Source organism: Alosa pseudoharengus, unplaced genomic scaffold (genome assembly GCF_046254945.1).
Source record: "Alosa pseudoharengus isolate Yale_2024_CS ecotype anadromous, Long Island Sound unplaced genomic scaffold, YU_APseudo_1.1 YU_APseudo_1.1_scf_13, whole genome shotgun sequence".
In the NCBI taxonomy this organism is placed as follows: Eukaryota; Metazoa; Chordata; class Actinopteri; order Clupeiformes; family Clupeidae; genus Alosa; species Alosa pseudoharengus.
Genome location: NW_027468598.1, coordinates 6,898,798 through 6,922,148, shown reverse-complemented (window position 1 = coordinate 6,922,148; position 23,351 = coordinate 6,898,798). Strand labels below are relative to the sequence as shown.

Sequence of the window (23,351 nt, the reverse complement as noted above, 5' to 3'; positions counted from 1 at the left end):
GAGAGTTTTGTGATCGGGTCCTGAATGGGAGCCCGTGCAGGGCCGTACTGGAGACCCCGCGCTGCCTGCACCTCTATCGTCTCGGGTGAGTTTGTTACAATGTAGCATTTTCTCCGTAAATCGGAATAACTACACTAAAGATGCAATGTTTGCATATTGCAAGCTGATCGCAAACTTCAAATCGACCATGTCCTAAATGCCAACCCCAGTGTGTTTCGGCAAAGAGACAGATTTTAACAGCGAATTCCCAAGCATACCCCCCTGGTCCAAGAATATTCCAACATAAACTCATATTTAGCTAGCAAGGATAGACATACGCAATTGCTTTTTGTGGAACTAAATGGACAGCCCCGGCAGTTTTTGTTACATGTTATCGTGGCACGCGAGTAATTCTTCAATGCGGTGTCTGTAATGTTTTCCTATTTTTCATTTTACACCTTATACGAATAAACCTGTAAACGAAAAATACAGCTAGTCGCTTAGCTATGGCTAGCTGTAGCTGTCTGGATTTGCTGTAAATCGTTGCCAGGTCTCTAAACCTCTGAGAGAGAATTGAAAAATGCATTGTGAATGAAAATGTCACGATTTCACTAACTGCCTTTACATTGTTGTTGTCAATTGGCTATCGGGTTGCAATGGTTTTACGTTGTGCTGTTTGCTATTAGCAAACTTAAGGTTCGGCAGCGCAGGAGAAAAAGGTCCTCCATCTCTATCTCCATTCATGATTCCCTCTGACTGTTTCTGTTCTGCTCCAGAATCCCGGGTGCGATGATGTTAAATTATCTCAAAGGTGGCAAGCGGGATGCCTCAAATAAATTTAGTTCCGCGGCATTCTTGGTGTTTAGTTTTACAAGAGTTATTGGCGCCCCCGCCTACTTCATCGTGAGAGAGGCTATCAGCTCGAAATGATTACCTATACCGAATATCATTGACTATTTCTACAAATTACAGAACATCGGCGCGCTGATTAAATTCGCATCTTAGATAGGTCTGTGGAAATTCTTGTGTGCACGCAATTGTTTGTTTCTTTGTATGGAAATACGATATGTGTGTGAAAACCGCGCTTTTCATCGCTAAGAAGGCAGAGTAGTCTCCGGGCTCACAACACAAAACAGTTTAGCCCGCGTCTGCAATAACAAACATTGGGCCAATAAGCCTAGGACTGGGGAACTAAAATCAGAAAAAGAAACTGGTTCTGTATCATTAGAAGTAAAGGAAATGTGCAAGTGCAGCTTTACAAAGCAAATCAGTGCTTAGGTGATGTTTACACCAGCCTTTAAATCTGTGTTGTATTTGTTTTAGTCTGTTGCATTTTTTTATTATTCAAAGTAAAAGGTGTCTGTGGCTTTAAAATAGTATTTTGTTCAGTCATATGAAGTTTTGCCTGTTTTTATGATTTTTGTTATTATAAAAATGTGTTATCGTCAAACACTGGCTGTTATGTTAATGTTACCCTATTCACAGGGCATGTTATGTTGAGTGACATTCTCATGAATTCATCCAAATGAGAGGTGTGGACTGTGGATACCACTGATTTTTATTTATTTATTTGTTTATTTACACACACACACACACACATATATATATATATATATATATATATTTATTTATTTATTTATTTGGGTAAATATTATATATATATATATATATATATATATCACATTTATTTATTTATATATATATATATATATATATATATATAATATATATTGCAATGACTTGTCTTTAAACTCATAGTATCAGGTACAGCTTGCCTGTGTTAAAGTAAAATAGCATAATTCGTTAGCTCCTCTGTTGGCTGAATTATTTGTAGACAAGATGCTTCAAATAAATTCAGAGACAACAGTTTGATGTATTTATACTGAAAACATGCATTTTACTTAAATGAGACTGATACGTGTAGCAAGCCATGCCTTGGTTATAGTTTGACCTACTTCAGTTTATGAAGAAAGTTTGTGTGTTTAAACAAGATTGTCTGTCTATAGTCTAGCTGAGAAACAAATGTGATTTCTCTTTTTCTAACATTCACAATGGTTTACAGTTGACATGGATGATGAAGACGGCAGGTGCTTGCTAGATGTAATTTGGTGAGTGTGAACATTTTCTACGTATTTGAATTTGAATTGCATACATGGAAACATCAGCATGTGTACCTCTGTTTGAATGGTTAAATCAGAATTGAAGACTGACCAAATATACATATAACATATTATTTATAACTAACATATTATTTTTGCCTTTTTAAACAAACAGTGACCCTGAAGCACTCAATGATTTCCTCCATGGATCAGAAACACATGTGAGTATTGAAAGACCATTTAAAGAGGGTGTTAAAGGAGTACTTAATAACACTGACCGGTCAGGGTGCACATTTCGTAGCATAAAACAACACACACAGTTGCATCTATACACAACACCTCCCTGCTCCCCCCGCCTCAATCCTGCTTCCCCTTCAGGTGTTTTCATGTTTCTGTCGTAGTCTTTTTTTTCTGCTTATGGGTGTTCTGGCAAATGAGTTCTCCTCTTAATTTCAATCCTTCAAAAATTTCCTCTTTTTGAAATACACAAAATTAACACTAATCTATTCTAATGCCATCCTTTGATTTTCCCTGTCTTTTCCTTCCCTCTATAATTTGTCTGTTTCCTTGCTTTCCATCCTGGTGGTTGGTGCTCCTCCCTCAACCCACTTTCTGCTCCTCTATTTGTGTTAACTTCTTCGGTCCCGTCCTTCTGTCTCCCTATCTGGTCTCTTTCTTTCCTGGGTATGTCTGTGTATAGCTGGACACTGACGACCTTTTGGATGGCTCGAGTGACCCGTCCAGCTCGTTCTTCTCCAACGCTGGGGTGAGTAACACCCCCATCCCTACCCTGCTGTCTCCATCCAATCTATGTGGCATGCTTCTTCCAGACACCTCCTTACCCCAACACCTTCTTCATCGGAGCAGCTCACTCGAACTCTCATGACACCTGAGGCTTTAACCTTGTTTTGTCTCTATCCACTCTGTCGCCTCTACTATGTTCATTTATGTTAACTCCTTTCCGATGCTGCCAACAAATCCTGAACTGTAATGAACAATGTGTGTTTTGCAGGGCCATGTTTCCGAAGTCCAACCTCCCACTCAGATATCGGCCGGTGAGCCACCAGGGCTCCCGAGAGTCAGCGTGGACCTGGATTTCTTGGAGGATGACATTTTGGGAGGGTCCCCTGGTGGGGCCACTGGGGAGGATGGTGGAAGCAATGGTGTTGGGTCCAATCATGAGCCTTGTGACATCCTCCAGCAGAGTCTTGCTGAAGCCAACATCACTGAACAGAGCCTTCAGGAAGCAGAGGCTGAGCTGGACCTCAGCTCCTTTGGGCTCTCAGGCCTAACACAAGTGGTCCAGCCCCTGCCGGACCCCAGCTTGTCAGGTGCTGGGGGTACAGCTGTTGGTATTGGCGTTGGAGTTGGTGGGGCAACCCAGATTTTCTCTGGCCCTGCCTCGGGCCCCTCTACTGGACCCACCAATGCCACACCAGACATGCTTGGGTCAGTACTGGCCCACCCAGGTATTCAACTTCAACAACAAGTTATGAATAAGGCAATCAGTGTCCAGCCTTTTATGCCACAAGTAGGCCTGGGAAATGTGACACTTCAGCCCATCTCTAGCATCCAGGCTCTTCCCAATGGGAATCAGTCAGGCCATTTAGGCTTAGGGCCGATTCAAGTTGTTGGCCAGCCCACTGTAATGACTATTAATCAGTCTGGACAGCAGATTTTGACTAAAGCCATGGGTGGCTATCAGCTGCATCAGCCAGGCCAGGAGGGTGCAGCTGCTGGAACCCAAGCCGGTCTTGGAGGCTCTGTTTTGAGTTCTGGTGGAGGACTGTTGATTCAAGGAGGCAAGGCCAACATTGGGCCCTCAACTTTGAATGGCCCAGCTGTATGTGTGAGTAGTACAAACACCAACAGCAGTGGTAGCACCATGACTGCACAGAGTGGGCTTGTAGGCTTTGGAGCTCAGCCCCCAGCTCAACCACAAGGTCAAATCATGCAAAATGTCATCATCCAGAGGACACCAACACCTATACAGCCCAAACCGCCGCAAGCAACCATTCAGCCCAAACTGTTCAAACAGCAGCAGCAGCATCCTGTCCCCCACACATTACAAAATGATGCCAGCAAAGCTGTAGGTGTGCAATCTGTTCCTGTGTCAGCGCCGAATGTGACCTTTTTGACTGGCAAGCCTGGCTCAAATGTGGTTCTGAACACATCACAGGGCGGGCAGTTTTCCCAAGCGCTCTTCAAGCAACAGGCAGCCCAGGCATCAGGCAAACCCCTTAGTGTCCAACTCCTTAACCAGTCTGGTAGTATTGTAATTCCGGGCCTTCAGGGCCAGAATCACCAGTTCCTCTTACCCCAGCTGCAGGCAGGGGGACAGATCTTAACCCAACATCCCGGAGGCATTATTACCAGTCAAGGGCCCGGAGGCCAGATCATTGCCAACCAGATTCTGACGAACCAGAACATCAACCTTAGCCAGGTCTTGGCATCGCAGGGTCACCCAGGAGCCCACATCCTTTCTGGTCCCATCCAGTTGCAGCCTGGTCAGATGGGTCATCCAACCCTCTTCCAGATGCCTGTATCGCTGGCACAGACCCAGACCCAAGCACATCCCGTTACTGGACATGCCCAGACAGTCATCCATCCCATCCAGAACTCGCTGGCCATGTTGAGCCAGGTGGACGGAGTGAGCCCGGCCGTCAGCTTGCAGCCCACTCTACAGCAGCAAGGCGGCAACACTAGTGGAGCAGTCGCCATGGCTCCCTGCCAGCCAGGGGAGAGTGTGACGGTGCTGGGCAGTACCCCAGACCAAGGTGCCCACCCTGCACAAGCCCAAGCGCAGCCCTCGATCCTCACCGTGCAGACTGCTCTGCCGGTCTCGGTGGCCTCCTCCGTGGCCTCCTCATCTCCGTCCTCTACTGTGGTGACCTCGTCTGCGCCCATAGCGACTGTTCCGCTGACGGCTCCGTCAGCACAGCACAGCCCGGGAAAGGTGCTGCTCACGCCCCAGGGCTCCGGAATGATCCTCAGCCAGGAGTCTCTGATGTTCCTGCAACAGGTCAGTGTGCTTTACTCTTCCCTCCTCCTCCTCTTCTCCTCTCCTCTCCTAGGTCCTGCCTCATAAAGCAATTTTGTCTGTTTCCTCAAAGAAAGTTCATCATAACAAAAGCAGACATGGCTAGTTAATATTAGTAGTTTCCTTTGTCCTCTCAGGTGAACTATGCATATGATTCTGATTCATTGCTGTGAGTACATAAAAACATGGTGATAGTGGCAGCTCTGGCTACTAGTTGGTAAAAACATTGTGCAACCTCACAATGTATCAACCAAGGTGTTAAGATATTGTAATGGGGAACTAGTAAAAGTGTACATATTTTTTCTAGAAAAAAAGCAGAACAGTCTTTGCTAATAAGCATGCAATTTATGAATTAGAAATAGATGATTGTTCTGACAGTTGGTTTGTATGACACTTGTTAAAGTGTTGGCCACATGCAATGGGGATATAATGAGACCCATCCTTTTTTATAATCAACTAAAACTTTAATATAGTTAGCTTACTTAAATCCAGTCTCTTGAAACAGTGCCATACTGTTTAAATGGTGTTGTTAATCAGGAGATTGTGTTGTAGGCTATGAAATTAATATATTTACAGAAACATAGAGACCCTGCTTGACCATTTTCATCTTTTGATATGCTTATGAACCTTTCCCTTGCTTGAATGTATAAATGTACTTATGTCAGGACCAACAGCACCAGACAGAAAAAGATCCATCTCTCCCCTCTGTGGGCGTACCTGCATCTGTTATCGTCAGCGGCAACTTTGCTGGTCTCACCCCCTCGGGCCAAGATGGCCCATTAGCTGAGCCCCTCCCGGGTCAGAGTCCCAGCCCGTCCCCGGGCGCCTCCCACATGGCAGCAGTGGTCACAAAGGTAGACGAGCCCATGCCCTGTGCTAAGCCCCACCCACTTGCTGCTGCCACTGCTGCCTATTGGATTACTCTCTCTCAAATTCTGTCCCTGCCCACTTTTCTTTTTACTGTGCTTCCTTGTTCAGCACCTAACACATCTGTCTAGTGTTTTGTTCTTTGCTGCTTTTCTTTGCTGCTGTTGCTCTGTTCGTTGTCATGTCTGCGTTATGTCTCTGAGTCGATTGACCTAGATGAGCGCTTCTGAGCATAATTATGAAGTAAATTGCAACGCTTTTTGATTTCTTACTATTCGTAAAGAATGCCTAGAGTGCTTTCTGCAGAGCCATGCTTCCTGACAGCATTTTGTCAGTGAGCCATTTAGTGGCCATACTGTTCCCAGAAGAAAGTGTAATGTAGTCAACGAGTAGACTGATTGTAGACTATATAATAATGTTCGCTCTCATGTAGACTGGCTCAATTCATATATGGTATGAAGATTTTTTAACAACCACTTATATGGCACAGAAGCCATAGAATGCAAAGCATTTAATGTTTGCATTTGCATGTTTTATTTATACAAAGAGTTGCAGATAACGTTGCAGGTATATGGCTAGCTAATTTATTGAGTTTCTCGAAGGCTTCTAGACTTTTGACATGCTTCTCACTTATTCTCTCATTAACTCTAACACCAACTCTGATGCTGCACTGTAATAATCAAATAATCAATCAAGCACCACAGGTCATTTCTTGGCCTAGTGTGATGGTGACCACTTGAAGCACCTAATCCTACAGTCCTTGGCAGCACAGCCTTCACTTCCTAATGCCCCCCCCCCCCCCTCCCTCCCATTCACACGCAGGGAAAGTATTTTGTAATATGCTGGTAATCCTTGCTACCTTTATCTGCAAATGATACTACTCAGACCTCCAATAATTATTTCAAGGTAATGCAGGTATGTTGATTAAGTCAGGTTTGTGTTGCATTTCTGTGATCATGGAAGTCCGCATAAAGTGGAAGTGTGGCGTGCTGTGATTGTGTTTGTTTTGAGCTGTGTCAAGAGTAATTTGATCCCTCCGAATCCTCATTTGCTCTCTGACTGCCTTGCTTCTATTGTTGTTTGGCTTTGTATTTGAGTTAGTGATGTTTGCTTAAAGTATTGAGATGGCCAGTCCTTTGCATGGATAACTGTAGTGTACTGTGTTATGACACAGTAAAACAAAATATTGAGTTGTAGATTAATAGAATAAATAAATTTTTATTCTATTTATTAATAGAATAAATAGAATAAAAAAATAGATTTTTTTATAATACGTTTAAAGTCTACATCTGTTTCTGGTCATCTCAATCAAAATGTAGAAGCTGCTCTTCTGCTGTTCCTCTGCTTTATTGCCAACAAAGTATTTGAACGTTCTAATAATGATGGCCTGCAAATCCGCCTGCCCTCCAGGTCTCTACGGCAGGACCCCAGCAGCCACTGAGGATCCAGACTGCATCCCCCTCCCAGCCTGTGATGGCTGCCAGTGCAGTCTCCCACTCTATGGCTGATAGCCCTCAGCAGTCCCAGCCCTCTCCCCTCACTGTGGGCCAGCGCATCCAGTCTCCTGTCCCGCAGCAGCCGCAGCCCGCTCCCCAAGCGCAGACCCCGACGCCCTCCCGCTCCTGCACCCCTTCATCCATGCCCTCGCTCTTCATTATCCACAATAACCAGCTCGGAGGCTCCCCTCAACCTGCACAGCCCATTCCTCAGATGCTGCAGCAGCAGCAACAGCAGCAGCAGCAGCAGCAGCAGCAGCAGCCGCCTCATCAGATACAGACACAAATCCAGGTGCCACTCCAGGCCCAAACGTCTCGGCCTCCGTCCCAACCCGCCCCCATCCAGCCGGAGGTGCCGCCTCCCTCGTGCTCCCCCAAGCCCCCGCAGTTCCACCCAGCACAGCTCCACTTTGCTCAGCCGGGGGTCACGGCCGCCACTCCTGCTGGGATGTTGAAGCAGCAGGTCCAGATTTCCCAGCTGCTGGGCCTGACGCCGGAACAGCAGCACAACTTGCAGTTGATCAGTACACAGCTCCAGACCCTCTCAGCCATCGCTCAGCCTTCCCCTCAACAGAAGCAGCTAAGGGACAAACTGCAGCAGGTAGCTCACAGTAATCAAGGGCTAACTAACGTTTTTGATGTGGTGGTTGGTCTGGATTCACACATTCTTGCTTGTTTTGGTCTCCCTTTCAGGTCCAGCAGAGCATCATCATTCAGGCCAAGCAGCAGCAGCAGCAGCAGCAACAACAACAACAGCAGCAGCAGCAGCAGCAGCAGCAGCAGGCACAGGCTGCCCAGGCTCCAGTCGCTGGTCAGTTCAACAAACTGCCGGAGCCACCCGCCACTCAGGTTATTACGTCATCTGCCATCACTTGCCCGCCTGTCACGGTTCCATCCATGATGCAGCAGAAGTCCGTGCTGGTGAAGCCTTCAGCTACAGGTAATTCATCACTTGTGTTCCTGTATGTTGTCCCCTGCCGAGGCTACAACATTCTACAACACTTGCACAACTTTCAAATGTAAGGACTGTCAAACATAATGTAGCGTTCTATGCTGGTTCATTTTCATTTCTCATTCTAATTATTCTTTGTTTATTGTTTCAGGCTTGAGTGATGCACAGGTATTTCCTGGAGTGGTTGGAGCCAGTGTTAACCAGGCAATTGCGCCACCGAGCCTTAACCAACCGGTACAGGTAAATAAGACCACCACTATAACTTCAGCTCCAAGAACAATCAAAATCATGTACACATGAACAAGCATGTTTGTGTTGTTTGGTTTCTTAGGCGAAGCAGGGAGTCATCAGTGCTGTGGGAGGGCTTCCAATGGGCAAAGGAACACTACAGATTCAGGTGCTTAACCCAGCTCTGTCCCAGATGCCTGTGGCCCAACCTGCTGGTCCCGGACCTGTCCAAACCCAGGTACAGCATGTGGCATGTTGCAGCAGCCCTCCTGTAGTGCTGCCCTCTGATTAGGTGTCCAGTAGAGCTGCCCTCAGATTAGGTGTCCTGCTTAGGTCAGTGCAGAGTGTATCCAGCAGCATGTTGTGTGCCAAGGAACAGAATGGCGACGGGAATTCCAATGAAATCAATATTAATGTGTTTTTGTTAGAACATAATGCATAATGAGATTACTTGTACAACTATGTCCAGTTACTCTGCAGACAATGTTGGATATGTAACCATCAATTATCTGATTAGGTCTGTGTTGCCTAGATTTTAAAAAAAATACAAAGCAATCATAATGTAATGTAATGTATGTATTTTTGCACAATAATCACAATCTTTGCTTGCCATAGGTTATACTGACTGTGTCTGTTAGTATAAGTTTAGTAGTTGTAAAGTTTTTAATTTGTGCTATTGGTCTACCTGGTGCAATGTCAAGGACAACATATAATCATGTTTTGTTTCACTCATTCAGCAAACTTCAACTATGAAAATGCCTTTTCTCATGGAACCCAGCAAGGAAGCCAGGTATGCAAGGCAGTCTTGACCTTAGTTATGGTCAGGAAGTGACTTTCTGACCATGACCTGAAACCCCATGAAGATGATGTGCAGGCTCATCTTAAGGTCCTTCTCTCATTTATCCATGTCTCCCACTTGCTCGTGTGCAGGATGCTGGAACAGCTGAGGAAGCAGCAGGGGTCAGTCCTGCATCCCGACTACAGCTCTCCATTCCGCTCTCTTGAGGACAGCTTGCACAGACTTTTGCCCTATCATCTTTACCAGGGCACAGCCTCCTCTCACCAGGACTATCAGAAAGGTAACTCTCACCCATCACATAATACCGTTTGATCTGGTGCTGGTGGGTCGACTTTGTGTCTTTGGGTCAGTCATAATCTTCCTCCCTTTCATTCTTTCATCATTTCTCCAGTGGACAGTGAGTTTGAAAGCGTCTCCTGCCAGCTTCTGAAGAGGACTCAGACCATGCTGGATAAATATCGTCACTTGCTGTTTGAGGAATCCAAGGTAGCAGTTTTCATACAGTTCTTTCATGAACTGTTTTGTCCTCTTGTTTCATGGCTAATATATGAATGACTAATAAACTAATTAATGCTCTGTGGTTTTGTCATGAACAGAGATTGGGTCCCTCTGCAGAGATGGTCATGATTGATCGCATGTTCATTCAAGAGGAGAAGATTGCTTTGAGCCAGGACAGGATACTGGCAAGAGAGAGACCAGGTACACACATTTGTGTATATGTATTCTTGACAGATTGGTATGTGTGTGTGAACCAAGTAAGAAAGTTAAATGGCCAATTTGGCGACCTGTGTTCTGTGCGCCTAGTTTCTTGGTGTTTTAAGCCCCCAACGTTGTCTTCAAGGCAGCGCTGCCTGGAAGGCGCTAGGGTTAGGCATGGGTTAGGTTTAGGATTAGGTGCCTTTAAGCCGATGGTGGCAGCGCTGCCTGGAAGACGACGTTGGGGGCTTAAAACACCATTGAGCGTAAGCCTACTAAGAAAATGCAGTAGTGAATGTAGTCTGTGTCTATAAGCTATTTGATTTAGTCCTGGAAGGTCATGTGGAAGGGCAGCCGTGGCCTTTTAGGGCAGCCGTGGCCTACTGGTTAGCACTTCGGACCTGTAACCGGAGGGTTGCCGGTTCGAACCCCGACCAGTAGGCACGGCTGAAGTTTAGGATTAGGGGATGGAGGGGGGCGCTGGAGCAGAGGGCACTCTGGGGGCAGGGGCAGGAGTAGGGGGGGCAGGGCCCATGGCTGGTGGGACACCAGTAGGCATGGCTGAAGTGCCCTTGAGCAAGGCACCTAACCCCTCACTGCTCCCCGAGCGCAGCTGTTGATGCAGGCAGCTCACTGCGCCGGGATTAGTGTGTGCTTCACCTCACTGTGTGTGCACACTTATACTTATGTAAACACATGAGCTAGGAATCACAAATGTAATACTTGGTACTGTAGATTTACAGAAAAATATTTATTAGAAGCTTATTAGAACTCACTAAAGCTCTTTGGATACTTTAATATGTACTGCAGCACTGTATAGTTAACCAGTTTGGTTGATTTTAGGTTGAAGCTGTTAGAAGTTGTTTGCACCTGGAGTGGTAGGCATTACAGATTTAATATTGTATAGATGTTGGGACATTCCATTTGAAATCAAGAGGCCTCCACACTGAATCTTGAATTTGCTTCCTATGCAATGACTAGTGTATAATTTCTTTGTTTTAGGGGACACTATTTAAGGTCTTTAAGTCCTAAAATATTGTCCCACACCTGCATGGCTTGTTGAAAATGGTTGTTTTTTTAAGTGTTTTGGAGCAGATTTTGCATTCTATGTCTTTGAACTGCAACGCGTCAGATCTTTTACAGTTTGTAACTCATGTTGTAGTACTTTCTTACCAACTAGCAACCGTTTTCTAAAGTTGTGTCTTTCTTTTCTCTTCCATCTGCATTACAGAAGAGTTTGTGGCCAACTCTTGCCTGTTGGACAGTGTCACTGTCAGTGCACAAAGGCCGGTGGCAGTTGAAGCCAGTTCAGTCAGGCCAGCCCCACCAGCCATGGGCCCTGCCCCCCCTACCCCTACCCCTGCCCCTGCTCCCGCTCCTGCCCCTGCCCCCAGTGTGCCCTCTGCTCCAGCGCCCCCCTCCATCCCCTACCCTCCAACCAAGCTGGTGATCAAGCAAGGCGGCGGTGGGGCGTCTGTCTCCTGGTCGACCAGCTCTGTCACAGCTCCTGCGCCTGCCCCGGCGCTACGGGTGGCCGCCGACTCCTCAGCAGCGCCCTCCTCCTTCAGTCGAACTCCGTCCGCCCCCTCCCGCCCCTCCCACCACAACAACGACGACGACGACGCTCTCCCTCAGCGGACTAGCAAGCCCCCCATGAAAACGTACGAGGCCCGTCAGCGCATCGGCCTGAAGCTCAAGATCAAGCAAGAGGCCGGCTTGACCAAGGTGGTGCACAACACCGCACTGGACCCGGTCCACTCGCAGCCCCAGCACCACTCGCAGCCGCCCACCCCTGAGGTGCAGCCCCCAGCACCACCTCCGCCGCCGCCACAGCCCAAAGCTCCCGCGGCGTTCCCCTCCACCACCGCATCCGTCATCAGGACTCCCGCTCCACCTCCCGCCACGTGCACCTCCACGGCCTCCTCCAGCAATAGCACGGTCAGCACGCATTCGGGGCCCAGCCAGCAGGACGCGCCCCCTTCCTACCCCTGGTCTTCCTCGTCTTCGACTTCCTGTTCCGCCTCGCAGATGAACGGCACGCTGGAGCACCGCGAGGTGCCCGGGCCCAAGTGCCCGCCGGTGTCCACGTCCACGCCCTGCCGGCTGCCGCTGCGGAAGACCTACCGCGAGAACGTGAGCCCGCGCATCCGGCCGGGCGTGCCGGGGGGCGGCTGTGAGGTGGTCCCCAATCCGCCGGCCGTCGCCCCGACGCCAGCCTTCCCCCCGGCGGCGTCGTCGTCCTCGCCCTCTCCGCCCGCCCAGCTGCGCGCCTCGCCGCAGCCGGAGCGCACGGTGATCGCCAGCGTGAAGCTGGAGCACCAGGGCGGCCGGGGGGGCCAGGAGCGCAGCGCGGGTGGAGGAGGAGGAGGAGGAGGAGGAGGAGGCGGCGAGGGCGCCGGACAGGGCGTCGCCCAGGCGCTCCGCTCCACACCGGGGCTCGCCGAGGTGGAGGACGTGTTCTACCGCGGAATCAAAAACGCCTACCACCGGCACCACCGGCACCGGCCGCCCGAGCAGGCGGAGGCCGGCGAGGACGAGGTGGCGGCGGAGCGCGACGGCGAGGGGGGGGCACTGCGGTCCAAACGGTTTGGCGGCAAGAACCGCGAGCGGCCCGGCGGCACGTTTCGAATGGACCAGCACGCGCCCGGCCCTCCCTCCCCCTCTGACGGCTCGTCCTTCGCCAGAGACTCTTCGCTTCCTGCCAAACGCTGCAAGTCGGACTCCCCAGACATGGACAATGCCAGTTTCTCCAGCGGTAGCCCCCCGCCGGACGACTCTCTGAACGAGCACCTGCAGTGCGCCATAGACAGCATACTGAACCTGCAGCAGGGGCCCACGGGCCATCCCAGCGGCAGGGGCGGCTCAGGCAGGCCCCCAGGGGGCTCCCACGGGCACCACCACCCGCACCCATCCCAACGCACTGTCACCTCTTCCACCTCGTCATACAGACCCTCCTCTTCCACGGCCTCCTCGTCCTCCTCCACGACTCAGCAGGTCGGAGGTCGAGGTCAGAACGGAAGCCTGGTGACTCAGACACACAACAGATAACAGCACCCCATCCACCCTACAGGCGGGGTAGACTGAACGAATAACAGCTGTTTTGATATTTTGATGTTTTTTTTAAATAAGGGAATAGAACGGGCAAGCATCGGTTCCGCTGTTTTTGATAAAAGTTGATATGGAAAAAAATGACACTCTTTATTGTACAAGTGTCCACGTAAGTGTACTTCAAACACAGAGAAAGAAGTCCACTTTCAATAATGGAATCAAGAAAATATACCCTTTTTTTTAACGTCTGGTTGCAGTAAGCAGGCTTTTAGGCCTGTTTGTTAAGCAAACCCCCCCCCCCCCCAACACACACACACACACACACACACACACACCCTTATACAGCACAACTCTGCACAGTGAGTCTCTTCCACAACAGAATAGTTCTGACAATATCAGAGGGGTGTACAGGTTGACCCGAAATCAGTGTGTCCCATTTTCCAGTCTAATTCTCACCATTGTACTGTGGCTTCATCAGTGTCGTTTAACATAATCACTCTTATTTTGAATGGATGAATGTAATGTAAATCAATGATTTTTTTTGTGTCTACATGGACATGCCGTCTCTCTCAGTCTCGAGATGAGGTGCTGAAGGTTACAAGAGGGTTGAAAGCCTTCTCTAGATCATTTAATGAATTCTCCCATTGATGTCCATTCTCTCAGAAATGTTGTGTGAAAGGACATTTTCAGCTTTGATCAACAGTGACTGACTGTATTCTGAATCGAAATCATAATTTGCTCGGAATTTCAATCACATCCTATACTAAATGAGATTTTCACTTGCAACAGTCAACCATTACCGAAGCAAATGACACTTCACTTTAACTTGAATCCATTCCAATTTCATTCAGACAAAAGCAGAGGAACTCAGAGTTCTCACAGTCATGAGAGGATTAATTCTGATAAATAATTGCTGAAAAGAATAGCGTTAGACTTCTAAATTGAAACATGCCTTTCAAACATGGGTATGCCACATACTCCAGAATGATACAATGAGTGAGGAACACATAATTGGTTTCCTACACAAAATTCATGAATTACTTACTGCGCATCAATTTTTGGGGGATCTTATGTATTGCTGTGAGCATTGACAAGGCCATTTGCGAAAGCCCCGGAGTTGCCCTTACAAAGAAATATTTCTATGTCTGTTGATGGTTGACGTTCAAAAAGTTTATAGACATGGCAGAAGCAATGACTTGGGAAGAACAATAATAATGTAAAAAAATACAAATGTAAGAATTTGAAGTATAGTACTACAGATTAATTTTGTATTGTATTTATTGTGTATAATGATGCTTTTTTTAAAGAAAAGGAACTGTACATTTAGTAAAACTGTAAATTAAACCTGGCTTTTATGAAAGATAAAAATGCCTTTGTTTTTATTCTGTTTTTATGGCAAAATTAATTTGAACACACTAGCAAAAGAAAAATAATTTTAAAAAATGGCACTCTGCCATTATGTGTTCTTGGTGTAAAGTGTTGATTGGCTGGAATTGTTAATGGCTTGGTCTAAACAACTAGAGGACTGTGAATAGAAACTTGCAGACAAAAGTATTGGATAAGTCATGGAATAGATCTTATTTAAATCACTTTTGGGTGTGTGCTGTTGCTGTTATTTGTGTTAACATCCAGCAGGTGGTGCCACTTGATCTGTATTGGTTGCCCAGTAGGAGATGGGGCTCACAGTCCTTGGGGGAAATGTTTGTACTGTGCACTGTTGTTTTTAAGTTTTGTTGGTTTTTTTAACTGTATAAAAGCAGGGTATTCATCCAGTATCATTTTTACAATATTACATTATTCATGTACAACATTTTTATAGCAAACACATTCAATTCCATTTTAATTCGATTTGTACGTGTCAGATGGCACAGTCAAACAAAAATTCTGACCCCACCTTAGTCATCTGATGTGCCAACGTCCATCCCCCCTGTCCTGCATTACATCTAGCTTAATCACCATCTTCACCCTAACACTTTCCAGAACTTGCTTGAGAGTGCTCATCAGGGAACACCTCAAGAGGAGGTTCAGAGGGAGGGAGAGACAGAGAAGAAAGCTTTGAGCCAGTCGGGGCACTTGAGTCCTCGTCGGTGGGAGTGTGCGTGCTGTTGCTGTGAGCGCAGAGAGAGAGAGGAGAGCTGGCAGACCCAGAGCGCAGCTGAAACCTGTTAAGACTCTGGAGAACACCCATCCCTTCCCTTCTCCTCACCCACTGCACCATCCAGGCAAACAGCAAAGGAGACTCATCCTAGAAAAGTAATTTTGCAGGTTCCAATCCATCTGTTTTTCTGCATCTTTTTTTTTTCACAAATCAAGGTCATCGTTTTTGGATAATCGCATTGCATAATCTTGAGATAGGGTAACGCAAATAGGTAAGTGGAATTTTGCTTCTGGTAAAATATATGGCAGTGATGGATGCATGCGCTTCTTTTCCCCTTACTCTAATGGAAAATTTCCATGGAGGTCCTGAAAAGAAATAGTTATGCGTCACTGTGCATGTTGGAATATGCCTTGGTATTATGATCACGTTAGTACTGAAGGAAAAGATTTGGCATGAGATTTGAAAAAGAACGAGGTTAGGGGACATTTGGGCCCATTATTTCACAAAGGCCTCATTGCGTTAAGCAATGATAGCAAACTTTCCAAATGCTATCCACAACTCCAAATAAGCTCCGAAAACACATGCCCTCAATTCAACTGTCTCTTGCAGTTTTGGTGTCTGAAGCCACAAGGCATTTTCCATCAGCATCGAAGCTTGTGAATCATAATCCTCCAACTGGAGCCAGAGGGAGCGCACCGAACAAAAAAAGTACAGAAAACCAGTTCTGAGCTTCAATACACGACTCCATCTCCAGTTTGTATTGCCCTATCCCACATCCTTGCTTAGTGGAGAGCAAGCCCTTCTCAACTCTGTGGATTTAGCCATTTTGACAGGTACCATTTGCTCCCTGTTCATGAGCAGTTTGACTCCTTGCATCACGCAGTTTGAATAACTTTATCCGATCGAATAACGTTTAATGTGTGTTAAGTTTCATTAAGGTTCATTGTGGGTCAGTTTAAATCATGTTTATTGTGACTGGTCTTTCTTCATTAATTGTGTTCTATCAGTGTTGATTTTTATTTTATAGTATTTAAAGGGCTTTTACTCTCATACTCACAAACTGCATATTGTTCATCTTGTGTGAACTTCTTTACAAGTCCCACACTTGGCACTCTACACTAGGCTACATTGGCTAATTGAACATTCCACTGAGAGTAGCCACTGGAAAAGACATCTCACCCTTTTCAATATAAGGAAATGAAGTATCTGTGTGCGTATGAAGACCCTGGCTGGGTGTGTTTTCCAAAATGAACTTTTTCCAGGCATGCACAGACAATGCACTACACTCTGAGAATTCCCTCCAGATTGGATATTTAAAGGACCTTTCAGCAGCAGCCTTTTAGGCCTTTTTTTGGTATATCCTCGATTCACTAGGAGAGTGGAAGAGAATTAGAATTTATACATCAGTGTTATACAGTGATATATTTTTCCTTTTTTTTTCAGCGACCTTTTAAAAATCCGGCCAACTCACCACAGAGACTGTAAACACCAGTCTTACCAGAAGATTTCTATATTTGGAGTTTGCTACCCATTGCTAAGCAAGGAACTCGTTTATTATATAAGTGCAGGAAAAAGAAGAGGGCTCTCTGAGGATCATACAGGAAACAAGAAAACATAAGACTAGCTAAAAACACACATACATTTTGTAAAAGTCCTACATTCGAAACAATGTCTCGTTGGGGGCGGAAAAATGACAAGAAGTCACCTGAAGTGATCCGGACTGTGACAGAAGGACTGAAGTCCCTCTATCGCAAGAAGCTTTTGCCACTGGAGCAATACTACTGCTTCCATGACTTCCACTCCCCAAGTCTTGAAGATGCAGACTTCGACAACAAACCAATGGTGCTGGTTGTGGGCCAGTACTCTACAGGCAAGACTACATTTATCAGGTAAAAGAGTCAGGAGTAGGTTTAACTTAGGCCAAACTTGGTTTTACTCTGTGTGGCTGTGATTCTTAGAAGTGAGGCCTTACTAAACCTTAACATATGGACATTATCCAGATACCTGTTGGAGCAGGAATTCCCTGGCAGTCGAGTGGGGCCAGAGCCAACAACAGACTGCTTTACAGCCATTATGCATGGAGATGTGGAGGGGCTAACCCCAGGAAATGCCCTCATTGTGGACCCCAACAAACCCTTCCGCAAGCTCAACGCCTTTGGGAACTCATTCCTAAACAGGTATGCGTGCACAGAACACACAGGTTGTACAAGGATACCTCAAGGACTCGAGGGAGGGACATGAAGATAGATTAGAAATTCTGAAGAAACTTTTACTCAACCTCCCCCAGTTTATAACAGACGCGCTGGGTGTGGAATGGAGGAGTGGTGAGAGTGTGAGAGAGAGAGAAAGAAAGAGAGAGAGAGAGAGAGAGGGATAGAGGCAGCATGATAACTGAAAAATTGCATGACAGTCTGTACTCAATGGAATGTCAAGAGTCCATGCCAAATTTTTGAGAGGGGTGTACTTTCCTTATTTGTGGAAAAATGGAGAAACGGAGTGATATTGCGAGAGCGGGTGATGAAAGCTAGTGTACTTAAGGAGAGTTGTGGTAGCACGAAGAGGGAGGCAGGGTATCCATGGGTAGACAAACTAATGACGTGAGAGAGCTAAGCAGAGTCAAGGAAGGTCTGAGTCAGACGCTCCCCTTTGACCTGTTTACCCGTCACAGTGCCAGGGCTTGGTGCCTGGCTCCCAGAAATGTCTTCCTCAAGTTGAGCTAGCCATGGAAAGAATGTGCTGAAGCAATGTGTAGGATAAAGTATGTATGCTCACAGATACAAAGACTACTAACAAATAAAACAGCATAGTTAGGCTTGCTTGACACTTCCTAAAATTGCTACCATGTGGTGCTGCAAACATTTTATCTTTCATCATCCCATAGAGCCTTGAAGGGTGTGTTTGTGAACATGTTTGCTTGCCTCTTTTCTCCAGCTTCCTTTGGAGGGGAAACACTCGGCTTGTGAAACTCATTTAGTGCAGGAAGCAGCCTTGTTGTTGTAGGGGCAGATCATTAGAGGCCCATATTGTTTAATTCTGGCACTAGTAGCCATTTTCCTTCAGGAAGCCCTGTGCAGCTTGAGCACTTCCACACAAAGAAACAAGGTGGGAGGAGTACGGTTAGAAGTCTTCCCCGTTAATCACAGTGGAAACCATGATGTGTGGAAAGTTCCCTTTTTTCACAATCTTTTCAGATACTCACTAAACACAATTGTTCTCTTCAATACACATTCTTCCACGTGAAGTTCAATACATGTGTTTTGATAAGATGTTCTGTGTGATCTTGAGTATTTTTTTCATGTTGACAAGAACATATTCATACAGTTAAATGTGTTAGAAACTGAATGCTAATGTACTCCCTAACATCATTTGGAACAGCACATTGAGCTCTGAAACCAGACCCTGTAACATGTTTGCTATTAATAATCTCCCCGTCTGGTTGTTTTCGGCAGGTTCCAGTGTGCCCAGATGCCCAATCAGGTCCTAGAGAGCATCAGCATCATCGACACTCCAGGCATCCTGTCTGGGGCCAAGCAGAGAGTGAGCCGAGGTGAGGCCAGCTCAAAAGGTAAGGGGGGGGGGGGAGGAGTAGAGACACCTGTCCCAGATTAACAGCAACATCTCCTGACTCCTCTCACCCTGCTAACCCTTTTTGCTCTAACACCACAAGCAAGCAAGCACCTCTCCACATATGGAGGAGACCAGATAGCAGAGGAGCGAGGGACACCACCTGATTCAGACATAAAGTCAGAAATAATAAACACTCAAACGCTGAAGCAACAGATTCCTCTGTACATCTGGTATGATCTACAAGCTGGAACGGATCTGAGAGTGAGCAACATAAATCTCCTAGAGAACACAACTGCTTCTATCTCCAACAGTGCAGATTCATCCATGTTGCAAAATCCATGCATGAAAAAACACAATAACATTGGCATGATGCTAACATACTTTACACATTAACTTGATTTATCATTTGTCTTGAATACAGAATTAATATTTTTCAGCGCAATTTACTTCATATTTTCCAGACACAACTGTAATCCATCTGGCACATGTTAATGTGGAAAGACCCACAAGGGTTTTGAACATATGAGAAAGTGGAAACAGAAGGAATTTTTAAAGATCTGTGTGCAATCACCGAAAAAAAAGTGGTGGTGTCAAATGAATCCTTGTGTAAAAAGACAACACCATAAAGGATTTATAAATAAAGAGAAGGAAACATATTACTGATCCATCGCAGGTCGAGGCATGTTGCATCTTGTAACTTTGTTCTGTTTTGTGCATAGCATTCAAAACTTGCTCTAAGTTTACACTTGTCTCTTCTCCACAGGGTATGACTTCCCTGCTGTGCTGCGCTGGTTTGCAGAACGTGTCGATCGTATCATTTTGCTCTTTGATGCACACAAATTGGAAATCTCTGATGAGTTTTCAGAGGCTATTGGTGCATTGAAGGGCAACGAGGACAAGCTGCGCGTGGTTCTGAACAAAGCTGACATGGTTGGAACCCAGCAGCTGATGCGAGTGTATGGTGCTCTTATGTGGTCTCTGGGGAAGGTGTTTGGCAGTCCCGAGGTGCTACGGGTCTACATAGGTTCCTTCTGGTCCGAGCCATTGATGGTGCCAGATAATCGCAAGCTGTTTGAACTGGAGGAAGAGGACTTGTTTGCTGATATTCAGAACCTTCCAAGGAATGCTGCCTTACGGAAACTTAATGACCTGGTCAAGAGGGCTCGTCTAGTTAGGGTGGGTCCCTCCATTCTTTCCTCTGATGGCCATTTGTGTGGAGTGACCTGGTGGATAGGAATGTTTAACATCTCAGTCAGCTGTGATTTAACTGCTTATTTGCAATCTGTCTCTCCAGGTGCATGCCCACATCATCAGCTATTTGAAGCAGGAGATGCCATCTGTCTTCAGGAAAGATAATAAGAAAAAGAACTTGATCAACCAACTACCAGTCATCTTTGCCAAGATCCAGCTACAGCACCACATCTCAGCTGGTGACTTCCCTGACTGTGCCAAAATGCAGGCATGTCTATAATTATCACAAATATTACAATTATAAGAAATATACAAGATCAAATTGTAACTTAACTTTATGTAACTTATCATTATATATTAATTGTACCAAAAGTTCTGTTTTATTTATATTTAGTTGTAAAATGTCACTGCGAAAATTGAGATAACACATTCTACATTTTTTTAATCAACTCTCTTTATTCTGTTGACAGGAACAACTTATGGTTCACGACTTTACTAAGTTCAAACCTCTGAAACCCAACCTGATCGCTGTTCTTGACGAGCTGCTGGCCACTGACATCGCCAAACTGATGCCCCTGCTTCGCCAGGAAGAGCTGGAGGCAGGTGTCCAGCCTGGGGTCCAGGGCGGGGCTTTCCTCGGCACCCGTGCTGGGCCCTTCGTAGAGGGTGACCCCTTCGGCGAGGCTGGAGAAGAGAATGGAGAGGGCAACGAGGAGGAGGGCGACTGGATCGTGACCAAAGATAAGCCCAAATACGATGAGATCTTTTACAACCTGGCGCCCAACGAGGGCAAGCTAAGCGGCACCAAAGCCAAAGACTGGATGGTGAGCACACGACTCCCAAACTCTGTGCTGGGCCGCATCTGGAAGCTGTCGGATGTGGACCGCGACGGCATGCTAGACGACGAGGAATTCGCTCTGGCCAGCCACCTGATTGAAGTCAAACTGGAGGGACACGGGCTCCCACCGGAGCTGCCCGCCCGCCTGGTGCCACCATCCAAAAGGCGCCAGAAAGGCTCGGATGCATAAGCAGCCCACATTGCCCACCACACTTACACTGATTTCTTCCAAAGAGCTGTCACCGTAGCTGCTATGTTTGTTTGCTCCCATCAGTCTACACTTTGCTTTCAATTGTTAGAAAATGTCCATTTCTGTGAGGTTTTTTTTCCAAAAGAGGGTTTGGTGCTGCTTTCCAACTTGTTTTGGGTTTGAAATGTAACATTGATGGAAGGCAAGCAAATATAAAGTGCTTGGAAGTCTGGAAAATGGAGAGCACAAAGACCCCTCACCTCTGTATATAATTATGAAGTCTACAACTAGCTTTTTTTGCAAGCTTTACTGTTGGGTAACTATACCCAATAGTTACTTTTTTAACTATAATTTTGTTGTTAACTAGTTTATTTAGCTTCTGGATTCCAATACCATTTGTGCAAAATGGCGCAATGTAATTATTTTTCTGTTGTTCTTCTGTGATTTTGTAATTATTATTTTTATACTAAACAACTTCTGAGTGAATGTCACATGATATGTAAGGCACCATTGTGTATCACAACACAAGTAAAAACTATGAAAAAGGAAACAAAAACTATTGCTACTACTGTACACAGCTTCACCAGCATTTTGTATGTTATCAATTGTCATTTTAGTGCTTCAAATAAAGTGAGCCAATTCAAGTTTATTTTGGTCAGTCATTTCTATCAAATCATCTCGTTTTCTGAATTACATTTCTCAGTGAGATTGGAAGAAGTGGGCCTACACATCCCTACAGAAATCTCAAAATTGCCATTAAACCAGCCTCCCTGACAGTCACGTCTGTGAAATTTATTTGACCAGCGCTATTTTCCAGGCTGACATAACCACAAAGCATACTGAGAGGCTTGTTCTCCTGCTCACATAGGTCTCACAGTTAGTCTCCCAGTTACAGACCAGATAAACAGTGACTCACAGGCTCCCATGCCAAAACGTCATACCGCCATTTTCCATTTTCTAGTGCACTTACACTCTCTCACTCATTTAGTCACTTTCCTGCCCTCCGAATACAACTTCAAGTGATCAGCATTCATTTACATGTTGTAAACTGTCATGCAAGTTGTCATAAGGGTCTAAGTGCATGATGCCTTGTTTAAATGTATACGTATGTGTGAGGGAGAACAGGAGACAGAGGTACCATTCTGGGGGGGGGGGGGGGCAGGGGGTGGGATCTCATGCATATACTCCTCCTTGGAAAGAAACATGGCAAAAGGCCCATTCCTCTGCACTCTTTGGTTTACAGTGTGACTAACACACCAAGAATGTGGTGGGCTGGGCAGAGAGTTATTAATATCTCAATTCAGAAGGTCTACTAAGTTGCTCTCTACTCAGGCATAGGCTTTTGAACAGTGAATCTCCATGAAAAACTAAAACGTTCCCTATTTGGACTTTTTTCTAAGAGCTCAAGTTCAAGCCTCACAGGTCTATACATGTGAGTGTCAGTGAGAGAGAGAGAGAGAGAGAGAGAGAAAGAGAGACAGAGAGAGAGTGTGTGTGTGTGTGTGCGTGCGCGTGTGTATGCATGCATGTGTGTGTGTGTGTGTGTGTGTGAGAGAGAGAGAGAGAGAGAGAGGAAGAGAGAAAGAGAGCTTCTGTAGCTTGAATAAACCCTGTTAGTGTTTCATAGTTCAGCTATATCACATGATTAAACTTTGTTTTTCAGCATGACCAGAATGCCAGACTCTTGCCCTACTCCTTAGGGAGGGGATGTCTATGCCCTTCTCCATGAACCTCTGCTGTCGTACCATTGATCCTTTTTTTTTTTGGTCTTCTGTTTGGTCTGCATGGCAACGGTTATTTCTATGCCAGGAAACATATACAGTGGAACTACACCACAAGGCTTGAAGTCCAACACGAGAACACCACCCTCTGTGTGGGATATCCTCACACCAAGTCCAGATTTACAGGATTCTCCATGTACGTAACAGTGGCTACATGGGGAATTCCTCACCTCAAAACCTTCCGTAATACAGCCTGGACAAAAAATAAATAGATTCAGAAATGGTTCAAGTGCGCCCCCTGGTGGTTGACAACCAAACAAGTTGTAACTGAGATTTGAGATTGAATGTGAATAGTAGGAGGGTAGGCTTGCCAGTTTGTCATTAACAAACAAACTCAATTTTAGCCTTGGTCTGTTAAATAAAACGTGTGGAGCCCTAGGCATTTCTACGGAGCAAAACAAAATCTAAAGTTTAGTTTCACCTGAAACTTTCATGTGCTCACGTGAAACTTTCATGTGCGCACGTGAAAGTTTCACGTGAGC

General features: G+C 46.0%; 2 protein-coding genes across 9 annotated transcripts; both read left to right on the top strand.

Annotated features, from left to right (window-relative positions):
- The first annotated feature begins 39 nt into the window (after positions 1-39).
- Positions 40-14,548, top strand: bicra (BRD4 interacting chromatin remodeling complex associated protein). Of its 6 annotated transcripts, none has more exons than XM_076281952.1 (15): positions 40-85; positions 2,042-2,087; positions 2,254-2,299; positions 2,779-2,844; positions 3,091-5,100; positions 5,784-5,972; positions 7,396-8,082; positions 8,175-8,421; positions 8,585-8,673; positions 8,765-8,899; positions 9,399-9,451; positions 9,592-9,740; positions 9,852-9,949; positions 10,057-10,159; positions 11,388-14,548. In XM_076281952.1, the coding sequence occupies exons 2-15, from the start codon at positions 2,047-2,049 to the stop codon at positions 13,202-13,204; spliced, it is 5,730 nt and encodes a 1,909-aa protein (XP_076138067.1). In that variant the 5' UTR covers positions 40-85; positions 2,042-2,046; the 3' UTR covers positions 13,205-14,548. The 6 variants fall into 6 exon arrangements, with proteins under 6 accessions (XP_076138067.1, XP_076138069.1, XP_076138066.1 ...); XM_076281951.1 differs by lacking the exon at positions 40-85 and adding an exon at positions 165-1,511 and having other exon boundaries at positions 9,852-9,946; XM_076281950.1 differs by lacking the exon at positions 40-85 and adding an exon at positions 165-1,511.
- A 646-nt stretch (positions 14,549-15,194) lies between these two features.
- Positions 15,195-21,737, top strand: ehd2b (EH-domain containing 2b). Of its 3 annotated transcripts, XM_076281947.1 has the most exons (8): positions 15,195-15,573; positions 15,912-16,135; positions 16,746-17,191; positions 17,303-17,479; positions 18,752-18,867; positions 19,633-20,045; positions 20,164-20,328; positions 20,531-21,737. In XM_076281947.1, exons 3-8 carry the CDS (start codon positions 16,971-16,973, stop codon positions 21,086-21,088), a joined length of 1,650 nt encoding a protein of 549 aa, XP_076138062.1. In that variant the 5' UTR covers positions 15,195-15,573; positions 15,912-16,135; positions 16,746-16,970; the 3' UTR covers positions 21,089-21,737. The 3 variants fall into 3 exon arrangements, with proteins under 3 accessions (XP_076138062.1, XP_076138063.1, XP_076138061.1); XM_076281948.1 differs by lacking the exon at positions 15,912-16,135 and having other exon boundaries at positions 18,752-18,849; XM_076281946.1 differs by lacking the exon at positions 15,912-16,135 and having other exon boundaries at positions 15,196-15,573.
- Positions 21,738-23,351: the final 1,614 nt, after the last annotated feature.